Below are 12,607 nucleotides of genomic sequence, written 5' to 3' on the forward strand. Positions count from 1 at the left end.
AAAACTTTAAATGTTAGGTGTGATTAATCGCAATTTATTAAAGAAAAATGTGCGATTAATTAGTTAATTTGTTTTTAAAGCATTAAAATTCGGTCATCATTTACTCACTCATATTGTTCCAAACAAGTTTCTTTTTCTATTAAGCACAAAAGATGATATTTTAATGAATGCTGTAAACCAGACAGTTGATGGTAGCCCTTGACTTCCATAGTATTTTTTTCCTACAATGGAAGTTAATGTAAACTAAATAGGCTAGTCAACTGTTTGATTTACCAACATTCTTTAAAATATATATTTTTGTGTTCAACAGAAGAAAGAAACTCATAAAGGTTTGGAACAAATTGAGGGTGAATAAGTGACTACGAAAAGTATATATTTGGGTTAACTATACCTTTAAGAACGCATATATGAGAAACGCCCATACACTCTTGAACCCTCCTTAAGCACTTCCCAGCAGGGGAATCCTCGCCGCAATGTGGAAGTGTGTTCAACTTCGTCAAGTAGGTATTTGCCAGGCCCTCGACCCCTCGATTTTGACTGAGGGATTGAGTCTACTCATTTGTACACTTCAGGCAATTGTGAAACACAATTGTGACGTCACAACTAGGGATGTGAATTTCTGTCGAAAATGCCATTCGACAATCGAGGAGCAAAAGTCGAATATCGTTTGAAAATCGAGAAAAAAGAAAGAAAAAAACGGGGGTAAAAAAGGAACTCACAATAACAGAAAGGGAGGCCAATTTCATCTTTAGCGATTTGTCATCAAACAAACAGTTTATTAATTAAACAAGTAACATGTTCTTGTCGATTTTTTTTTTTTTTTACATAGTAGGCCTATGGTAAAACTAATAATAAATAAAAAAACTATGGAAAAAAAAACTATGGATGCTCGTTAGATAAAAAAAATTAAATAAATGCGGTAGGATGTCATAATGATTTTATGCGAACCTGCCTTGTTACCGGCAATAGCCTACTTTTTCAACAAATTAGTTTCAATCAAACTATTCATAGCCTAACGCTTAATAGGCATATGTCATATTCTTGTTAAAAAAATGAGTGTTCTGGGAGGAAACGCGAGCATAATGTCCAGCCGCTGAGAACACCCGCTCGGATGGCACAGAAGGCGCAGGCACACTCAAGTAGGAGATTGCTAACTTTGCCAAGCACGGCATAATTTACACTCAACTTTATCATTGTTAATTTTCTTAAACGAGTCCCACACAGAGCTTCTTGGTTGTTGTTGCATGGTTGGTCGCAGAGTTAACGGTCACGAGGTCACGACAATGCTCTTCTGTTGTTTGTTTACACTATGTACACAACGCAGGTCGCCAAGATATCGCGCAATAGGGGGTTTCATTCATGTTAGCGACACCTTGTGTGACAGGAAAATACCCTGCTGTGCGATCTGTGACAGTAGGTGCAGCGTCAATTGTGTAGAACTAGGGATGTCAACGACTAATCGATTAAGCAGGTTCATGCACGTGTGTGCTGCTCAACCGCGAAACAAAGCGAGCACGTTTTGTTTGGGACCATTTTACACCATTATGACTATAAGTTTGCGTGTTCATTCGCAGCCTTTTGTTTTGTGCAAATGTAAGTTGTAATATTGTGTTTATTTTGTGTATGCCTATCTATATCTGATTTATCTTACATTGGATGCCTCCCTTGAATTAACGCTGTAGTGCGCGTGATCAGCTTCAGCGCGCGCAGCTCAAATGGCACTGCACTGACCAATAATGACTATTGGGAGGACTGTCATATTATAACATTATAAAGAAAACAATATTGTAATAAAACATTGTGCATTATTAGTTTAGTTGCCGTGTCACGTTGCTCCAGGAAGAGCGCATCCACAACATGAGTCATTCAGAATGAATGGCACGTAACTTAGTTCAAGTTCACTTGTAATAATATTTCAATAATTTGTAACATTATGTTTATTTTGAATATATCTGATTAATCTCATATAGAATGCGTTTCTTTGAGTTAAATAACGCGCTAGCAAACTAAGTGCTCCAGTTTGACGGCAGCCTATTCATTCAGCGCGCGCAGCTCAAACAGAAATGCACGACTAATAATAACGATGAATAATTTGGGACTGACATATTACATAACATGAGAACACTATTGTGTTAAACCGTTGTGAATGCATTGAGTTTAGTTGCCGTCTTCAGTGCAGTGTTCAGGAAGAGCACGTCCACAGTCACACATTCTGCACACATCTGAGGCGGCGGTGGTGACACGTTGTATTCAGGGTTTCTACACATTTTCCATTTCAAAATTCCATACTTTTCCAGACTCAAATTTAAAATCTTCTCTGTAGATTTTCAGACCATATTCAAAGTGCCCCTATTATGCTTTTTCAAAGATTCCCTTTCATGCAATGTGTAATGCAGCTCTCTGCAAAGGTATGAAAATGAAAGAGCACGCAATAAATTAAGTTATTGTTTCTCAAAAGAAAGAATCGACTTTGAACCACCTAAACCGAGTCATCAGGAATTTGAATCCCACTTCCATGACGGCTACACGTCACTGGGTAACCAACCCGGTCACACTAAATGCGTCCCTAGCACCTATTGTGTTTATCGTGCAATTTATACGCGAGAATGAGTTTTTACGTGCATAGGATACGCATAGGTTGGTTAGGGTAGGTTTAGTAGTGGTGTGGGGTGCGTGTGTATTATACGTTTGGTTAGGATTAGTGGTGTGGGGTGCGAGTGTATTACATGCAATTTTCGCGTATAAATTGCCCGATAAACACAATATGTGCTATAGAGACACATTTTCATGAGATCAGGCTGGGTAACACATTTGCCTAATGCCCACCTATGTTCTACGCTGTCCGCCCGCGAACAACTTGACCTGCCCTCAAACACTGTAGCTGGTTCGTGTTGTGTATGTCGAGAAGACGCGGTTTTCTCCTCTGCAAAAGCAAATTATCTTTGTAAACACTTTCAAAGGATGAGGATGTGAAGAGTCTGGTTAAAATATAACCTTAAAAAGTATAACCTTTTGACCAATGCTTCTCAAATCTCCATTAAGTCTAAATTAGGTTTACAAAACGCTTATCCATTAAAGATGGGACAGTACCCACTTTATCTGTAAGTATGATTATTGATGTATATATTTTCTATTGGATGTTCTACTAGCGTATCACGTTCTGCTCAAATCGTGCTTGCGATGGAGGTTCGGGTTGAATAACTAGTTCTTCCAATGTTTCATCGGACTCGAGCTCGGATTGATATGGCAAATTACTGTCTTTACAGTGTGTACAATCTATACAGGGGGTAATATGGGTGTTTAGCTTCCGACAAGCACTGTAGACTAGAGTGCGGATCGGGCCGAATTTTTCAGTCCGAGCCCGGCCCGCGTCCGACAGAGCAGTAACCGAACCCGACCCGAGCCCGACAGGCATAAAGATATTTATGTTCGAGCCCGACCCGAGACCGGCAGTTAAAATCCCATTTTTTTCTCATACTAATGACAATTGTACGTTTGTTTGTGTGGAAAGCCTGCTTTTATTAAGCAACTGTAGGAAGGCAATCGGAAATGTCAACAGGACAAGCGCATCAGCGCGTGGAGCAACAATCGCTCTTAACACAGGCGCGCACACTATGCACGTGTTTAGTTGTCACGGCTACATAAACAAATGTCCGCACACAGGAAGACGGATGTTATGGTAATATTTTACATGTATTTTAATCACAAAAACGAACGTTTGCATCAAGTGAAAGCATCAGGCACATCGGCTACCTACATAATGAGCTGTTTTAGGGTGTATTCACACCAGGAAAGTCCGATAGTTCACTTACTTTGGTCCGGACCAAATATTTTGTTTTGTTTTTTTGTTTGGTACGGTTCGCTTTCACACTGCTCTTTTTGCAAGTGAACCAAAATGTGTAAACAAAACCACACGTGTGCTAAGGTCGTCCATTCATTGGACAAGGATTCTCAAGTAGGGAAATCAGGAAGTGCAACAAAAAAAAGGCTTGGAGATATAAAAAATATAAAAATAAATAAAAAATAAATTTGGAGATATTTCGTAGGCTACTGCAATATTTGTTCTTTTACTGTCTCGTTATTTCGAAATAATATGTGTGCGTGCATCTGTAAATCCGGTGACGCGTGTATTGATTTTTATTAATAAACAAGTGTTTTCTCTAAAAGTGTTGACTCGGCTGCAAAGATGAAGTTGACGATCGCCATCTCCGTGTGAACGCGCTTAGAGAGAAATGCACATAAATAGGCTAAGCCTAATAATGGATTACATAATCAGATAGTAGCCTTTTTCTTTTTTCGTTTTGAATTATTTCGTTTAAAGACATTTCAAGCTTTGTGTATTTGATGTATTTGTCATGTCTGTGTGAGGCATACACTGAGATTCGTTAAGTTAGGATGTGCTCTAGTTTACGTGCAAGTGAGCGCGCGGGCGCCTCCCTCCGTTATATTTGTTTCGTCGGCCTATTCATTAAATACAGGCAATTGGTTGATGAAAAATGTATTAAAATTAAGATACAATTTATACAAAACGAAATTCACTTTAAAGAAAGGCTTTCTATAACAATTTCAACTTCAACGGTCAAAATCATGTCTGACCCGCTCCATGTCTCATATTGCGCATCCTATCTCGGTCGCGCTGTTCACTTTTCATAAATCAACATAAATGGGAAAAAAAAAATAACATTATAATATTTTAACAAATATGAAACGCGCTTTTTTAAATGGCTACAACAGTAGCCTATAGTAGGCCTACATATCCTACTCTCTATTTGTACAAATTTCTGCACATTAATTTAATTCTGAATTTTGCACACACAAGTTGAAAGGCATTTGTTCAAATCAAGTTCACGGATAATTGTGCGTGCATTTATTAGCCTAATCATTATGATACTAAAATCCTAACAAATAGGCTATGCTATGTACAAAAAATCAGATGAGTTCTCTCGAAAAATCTCTCGTTCACGTTCAAAGTGATTCGTTCAGCGTTCTGGGAAAATATGAACGCGTTCAGTGAACACGTTCATGCACAACACTGCCAATGATGCACACACGACGCGCAGAATGACGCGCAACAGTATTGTGTGGCCAGACAGCGCGCCGGAATGGAATTATCTTTCGCACTTGAATGAACAATATTGGGTCGATATTGATATTGGGCCGATATTGGGTCGGTTCATGTTCACATCGTAAACGAACCGTACCAGAGTTCGTTTGGAACCGTACCGAGACCACCTCTTCAGCTGGGTCTCGGTTCGATTGTTTGGTCCGCACCAGAGTTCGATTGCTGTATTCACACCTGCCCAAAAGGTCCGCACCAAGGGGGGAAACGAACTAGAGTTCGATTCAATCGAACCAAACAAGGCAGGTGTGAATACACCCTTAAATTTAAAATGTTCAATGCCTTATCGCGCTGATGTGACCGAGCCCGACCCGAACCCGAACATCATTTCTAAATATCTGTCCGAACCCGGCCCGGCCCGTCGGGTACCGGCGGGTCCCGTCGGGCTCGAGTCGGGTATCCATCCTCTACTGTAGACCTATCACAGCAGAGTAGGCTTGTGACAAGGAGGGATTTAAAGAGACTGAATCAACGAACCTGTGTTTGAGAATCATGAAAAATGTGGTGATGTGCAATGTATATTATTAGAAAATGAAAGCGTTTTTTTGTAGGAGACCTCCAAAGCAAAATTAGTATTTTCAGTCCCCCAAAAAATGGTTTTAAGCCAGTTATTTTATTCTGCTGTAGTGTCAGTAGACATAGGTTATATATAAAACTAGAAATTGTAATGCGCAAGCATGCAAAACAATTCCCGTGCACATGTGAATAGTTTCTTGAGGGCACAAAAAAGTTTATCATATACACTACTGTGCAAAAGTCTTAGCCATGTCAGTATTTTCACCCCAAAAGTAAATTTAAGCCGGTATCACGTCCGTGTCCCATCATGACAGTTTCACAGCATCCCTCCACCACCCCATCACCTCACTCTTGGCTGGTTTTCTATCCCAGTCAAAGAGGGGATAAATTACTATATCTGATTTCATGTATGTGTGAACTCGTGAATGCACAGCATTTTTTTTTTTTATTCATTAGATTTTCTATTATAGAAAACTAAACAGGGACAATAGTCTGGAAATGCAAATATTTTTCCATACTCTACTTTTTTTTTTCCATACTTTTCCAGACCTGGAAATTACTCAAATCAAATTCCATACTTTTCCATACTTTTCCAAACCCCGTAGGAACCCTGTGTATTGGTAGTAGTAATTATTGATTATTAAATAATTAATTAAATTAAATGATCAATCACATCGAAACATTTTACAATCCTCCTAGCCCTTTATTTAGATTAAAAACCATTCTCATTCATTTGGTGAGGAACATCGCGTTTTGAGCAGGATTTGCCGACCCTGTCATGCTGTTGGCCATGCACTGCACCAGACGCATATGTATTAAGGCTAACGATTAATCGATTAATTGATCGTTAATTTAAACGGCGATCGATCATGGGAATTTGTGAAAATTGACATCCCTATGTAGAACACATTGGAATTGCGAGAAAATATAACAATATTCGAAAAAAATATTTTAAGATCGAATTTCGCACGCAGTTCGACTGTTCAAAGATCGCGACTCATCCCTAGTCATAACAGCAACTCTGAGTGCGTGCAGCCGTGCACTTAATTTACCTACAAGTGATCAAGGGCTTAGGGCATTCCAATTAAACCCATTGAGTAAATGAGACAGAGGGAAGTTAGTGAGGGAAGGGCATAAAAGAGTTACAGGCAGGAGCGTTTAATGAAGGTTAGAGCTAAACTGCAGGAAAGTGGACCTCAAGGTGCGGAGTCGAGAACCCCAGATCTAAAAAGATCCATGTGAACATGTATGGCTGTTGCAATGGTGCTTAAAGGATACAAGGATACAAGGATACAAAGAAACCTAAAAGATACAACTTTTACAAGCAGGTTTTTCAAAACAAATTGCCACAGCTAAATCATAGCACTCTACTAATTAGGCTAGCTGACCCAACCCCATCCACAATGAAGTTCTTGTCCAGGATTAGTGGGGACACCTGGGCTACGTAAGCTTGGGCTATTTCAAGAGGTAGAGCGATGACGACGTGTGGGCAGTAGGTCATGCTTGCTTCCGGGAGGCTAATGATAACGTTATCATCAGCTATGGATCTTTAAACAAATGTGCTGTGCACCCACATGTGCAACATGGGCTCATTGGAAACATGTGCCTCTCCCTACACTTTTGCAAAACTCCTAAATCTTATTCGTGTTTGGTTCCGGTTCCCTTTCAATAAAAATGACTAAAACAACTAGGCCTAATAAAAAATAGTACTAAGGGGAAAATGCAAAACACTTTTTGTGTTTATTTCTTACTTGTCAAATGAGTTTACTAGACTCAGGTATGTCAAAAAATTCAACATATTATTTAGCAATTTTTGCAAATATAATAATTTTTTTTGAAGGAAAATAAACATTTCTGAATTCTCTAAGAGAGTTTGGGACCTCTCCTATAGGCTAGCTTATTGTATCTCCTGCAATGGAGAATACCCTCTCAGAAGGGATAGAATATGCTTGAACACACATGTAAGATCCAGACAGGTGAAACATAATATTTTCAAAATCGGTTTGAATGATTGATTCATAAAGACTTCCCTTGTTTCATTACTGGAAGAATAAGCGCTCTAGCAGTTAATAAACAGAACTGCATGCGTCTTGCGGAAAACATTGTAGCCGGAGATACTTTTCTATGTTTATGTTATGGGTGAGTCACGCAGGCACTGGGCTACTCCGCAGCGGTGCCGACCCGACCGGTGTAAAGTAGTCCGAGTCTAAACGCTTATTACAGGCTTACCATAGTGATTCAGGATAAGACAAAAACGTTCATGATGTACTCGCTCATTATATCAATTTTGAAAAATCTGAACATAAAAAAAGTTACAGACTGCAGCTTTAACAGTTGTCTTATGAATGTTTTGAAGCATCAGTTGTAATCGATACACTCGTTATTTGAAGCGACTTTCAAAATGTGATTTACTCTGTTTTGGTTGCTACCGTAGACATCAGTGTTTATACTCAAACTATAAACTTTTTATCTCAGTACTTCTGTGATCATTTGAATATTCGTAACACAGAAATATCGATACTGTGTGGCTGAAAAGATTGTGAAAGTAAAGCTGTTTCATATACATTGACAACTGCTCTCTCAACGACAGCGCAAACAGATTTGAATGTTCCGGGGTGAAGTTTTTTTAATTTAGGAATAAGATCACGTGGGTGTTTGAATCGAGATCGTTTAAAGATGAATCGTGCAGCTCTACTGTCTTTATACTCTCTCTCTCTGCGTTGATATCGGACGCAAAACGTATAGCCTATGAGTAGCGCGCCAGTGCATTCATTACTATTCTAATATTCATGAGGTGAGACGTCGTTATTAAAGGATAAGCTCCCTGCACTTCACCCTTCGCACCAGAACCGTTTTCAGAACCGAAACTTAGGAATTTCGCACGGTTCCGGTATTTTTCAAAAACACTAACTGTTCTGGATAAGAACCGATTTTTGGTAACTTCACAACCCTACTGATCAGCTTTTATAGAGACCACCGATCAAATTATTTAAGGGTATTATCAGCCAATACCGATCAGCGCCCGATCAACCGGAGCACCCTTAATATTAATCTATTTTAGTTCAAACTGAATGACATTTATGGAAACTCACTGGACATTTTACTGAAAAGCACCGTAAACATAATTTTGCAGAAATATTGCCACAGGCAGGATGGTTTCCAATGAGACTGGGTTGCACATTTGAATGCTGCAGCACTTAAACAAATGTCTCTACTAGAAAAGACAAAAAGCTCAACAGGGCAATGTACAGCACCTGTAGGACTAAAATACAAATATAAGTCATTCTGCTTCACAAACGTGTTCCGTAGGCTACTGGTTTCACTAAAACTACTGACTTCAAAATAACTCCGAGAGGAGAGGAGCTGACTATTTAACAATGAAAATTACAGTCCTTATTCTGACAGCCAAGATTGAGGAGTACGCTTGATAAACAAAGGTGCTACCCGTTTAATATTGACTTTTAACCAGCCTGGTGGATTATGATATCAAAACAGCTCAAGATCACATGGCTCTAACTGGCCATGTTATTTTTCATGCTCTTCAATAATAGCTTTAAACATGCAAGGGACAAATTAATTTTAAAAAGTGCATTTTTATACCACTGGACTCTGCCTTTATTATGCTTGCAGTCAGACCAGATCTTGATGTGAACCCACTTTGAGGTTTCTAACCACACCGTGACCAGCTTCTAACAATTGAATGAATTGAATTCAAGCTCTACAACAGTAAAAGAAGCTAAAATGACATACAAAAGCAGAAGCCTTTCAGGCCTGTTATGTACCTTACACAACAAGCCCTAAAAACTTTTACAACTCCATGAGCTTAACCACAGGCTACAGTAAAAGCTAAACCTTCTAGTCTATTAGTGGCACAGGCTAAACAATACATCAAAAGTGCAAATCATTCCTCATTAGCAAGGCAGAAGAGCATGCAAAACAGGCACTAGTAAAACTAGCAAATAGAATTTGAGGCTTTGCTGGTAAATTAAACTGCAATGATGTTGTTAGTGAGAAAATTACCGTTTATATTAATCCTGAACCGTCATATGGTAAACGATCTAGTTTAAGGGTCCACATTCAAGTGTAATGAGAGTCATACGTGTGGACATCCTGTTTAGCAACTACTGACCAAGATGGCAACAGCATCTGCAAGGCAGAAACTCACACACTCAACATAATAAGATAAAGCGACAGATACTGCTAAACATTCAACGGTCAGTAAACACTAGTTTAGTGTTGCCTTGCATGTTCAATTCCACATGCGATAATAAACTACACATTGATGGTTTCACTTATAGAGCTCAACTCGCTACAAAATAGTCACCATTATCAAACATGCAGTTCTCCAACTCATTCTGGAGTTTATACGTGAACTATTTCGACATCAATTTCAGTGTCTCTTTTTGCTAGTCAGATAGGAAGTCAACTTAGGAGACTGCAGAGGGTTTATACACATTTAAAAGCACCTTGTTAAGAGACTATTTTGTGCGATGACACAATTACATGACTTTAAAGTAATAAACATCTGCCACAAAGGTTAGGTAGGTTCGTACAGATGAGAGCGCCATACAAAGATGTGATGATGTATCCCTGTCAAACAAGACATCACTTCTCAAACCTCCCAATAGATCCGGCGAACACAGCATTAAAGACGCTTAGGACTTCGTAATTCATCCTATCTAAACATTAAACTCCACAAGAACATGCTAGTGAACAAACACAAACTTGTTGCTTGGTGCTGGAGTAAGTTTAGCAGTTAGCTGGCCGTTATCCGTCCATCTGAGCCCGCTAACTCTCCCCTCTCAAAACCGCCTCAATGAAAGTAATGGGTTTAAGTCCTCAGTCGTCCAAACAACCTCCAAACAAAGCCACAGTACTACAGATATGTCATTGGACTGATTTAAGCAACGATAACTTGTCAAGAGAGCTTGTAAATCAATAAATTCTTACCCATTTGAGCCCGCAACCCTTTGAGAGACGTTGCACCCTCCGCCATTTTTGCCGAAGTTTTTTTTTCCTGCTGTTTGGCGCTGACACATTAGAGGCGCGCGAGGACGCTCTGCTCAACCAGCCAAGCGCTCCTGACGGTGACAGCGACATCTAGCGTTAGACAGCACACACTGTCCAAGATGGCATGAGTGGTCGGACTCGGTATCGGTTATTTTCAAACTGGTGTCCGTGACCACAAGAGGGAGCCACGGAGTCCGTGGAAAACTTTTGAAATAATTTTTTTTTGTAAATGTATTTTAGGGCTGACAAAGTTAAATTACTCTAATACTACGTAAAAGTTCAAAAGTAAATCTTAATGCAAAGTAAACATTTTAGATAAATATGTTACTTTGCTTTGACTTGACAATATAAAAGCCAATTATTTGATTTGTAATAGCCATTGTAAATGCATCACACTTCTCGGACAGTTTAAAAAATATTACGCATGAAAATATATAACTGTCATTATTTTTTGGGAAGTAGCCTACTTTACTGTAAAATATTATACAATGAAGTTAATACATTGCGTTAACACGTCAAAATAAGTTAATACATTTTCCCCCAAAAAATACAAAATGTTAAAGTCAGTTTAATGTAATTTAAGTTGAAATGACTTAAACATCCAAGCTAATTACTTAAAAAATTAAGGCATACATTTTTTTTTACAGTGTTTGCAAAATGATTATAATTTTTTAGTGTGTAAATTGTGGGCGTTAAAAGTAATAAGAATCATCCTTTCCAAAACCCACTGTCATCACCCCTTTATTATGTCGATATATTGTTATAAAATGTAAACAATTTGCATGTGATTTCAGGCAAATTGGGCCACTTTTTGGTTAATCGCTTGGGACAGTTAATCAAAGTTGTCCTAAGACAAGACCGGGTATTGTTCAAAATTCATGTATAACATTGATGAAAGGTTTTGATCCACTTCAAATGTTGACTGTAAAAGCCTATATGACATTTAACTGTGTTCTTATGATCAATAAGGACTGTTTTAATATTTTTGTGTTGAATTAATGTAATAAAATATAATTGTTCAGGCGCTACAGGTTTTGAAACATTAGCTGTCCCACATTTTATGAGATGAGCAGTGTTCAGGTAACATGTTATTTAATCAAAGATTTTGAGAAAATAATGAATATTTGTTTCAAATCAACAAAAACATTAAACAAAGGGTTTGGTGTACAGGCTTTGTATATTTTTCCTACTGTATAGGCTTTGACAGTAGCCTATGTTGAATGAGAAACTGGCAGGATCAGCAAAGCTGTGGTCAACTCCTCCCTTTAAGAAAACACCCTTCCCTTTCCAAGCATCTCTGCTTGCTTTCATTTTAGCCATATAGCTTGCAGGCCTCTCATTCATTTTTTATAACAGGCTGAGCTTGTATCAGTTACAGGTATTAAATAATGCACCAGCACTTGTGTTATTTAACACTTACGCAGCCAATAATGGATGTGCCCGTAAGGGAGTGTCATGTGTTCAGATATGGAGAACAGACTATATGAAGCACTAGCCCATATAAATCCCCTTGAGAGACAAGAGAGATACAACAGAATCTCAGGGTCTTTAACAACAGCTACTATAACTAATTCAGTGACCAGCTTTCTTTCTGCAAGCGTGAAGTCAGCGACTCTGTTGTAACATCCTGTCAGGCAAGAAAAAAAGGATGACATCTAGTTGAGAAGACTAGTAGTAATATTCATGTTAATCAGATATTGTTTGTGTCTGAAATCGCCCCTACCCTCATATCAATATCAAAAATATTTCTATAACAGTTCCAGATTGAAATGCACTCAATAAAGTTCACAATGGTTTTGGACACACAAATGGCTGTTCCCTCAAATAGTGCCCTATATAAAGTTTTTTTGGCTTTTAATATGAATATGTCAGCCTTACTGTTATCTATAAGCTAGTGTGCTCCAAAACAATGACAAAATTTGCCAATCGGTTCTGACGTCAACCCAATTTTATTTTCCAACC

The 12,607-nt window shown here is 38.6% G+C and overlaps 1 protein-coding gene across 14 annotated transcripts in view; it reads right to left on the bottom strand.

The window, feature by feature from the left end:
- map7d3 (MAP7 domain containing 3) overlaps nt 1-10,813 on the bottom strand; it is a 40,724-nt gene extending 29,911 nt beyond the window's left edge. For 7 of the 14 annotated variants that reach the window (XM_079630962.1, XM_079630970.1, XM_079630960.1 and 4 more), the window contains exon 1: nt 10,586-10,720. In XM_079630962.1, coding sequence (XP_079487088.1) covers nt 10,586-10,631 — 46 coding nt within the window. In that variant the 5' untranslated portion in view covers nt 10,632-10,720. Of the gene's footprint in view, nt 1-10,585 lie in introns of all 14 variants that reach the window. The other 7 variants (XM_079630968.1, XM_079630967.1, XM_079630965.1 and 4 more) reach the window with 3 other exon arrangements.
- Nucleotides 10,814-12,607: the final 1,794 nt, after the last annotated feature.

Source organism: Phoxinus phoxinus, assembly GCF_949152265.1.
Source record: "Phoxinus phoxinus genome assembly, chromosome: 12".
Classification (NCBI taxonomy): Eukaryota; Metazoa; Chordata; class Actinopteri; order Cypriniformes; family Leuciscidae; genus Phoxinus; species Phoxinus phoxinus.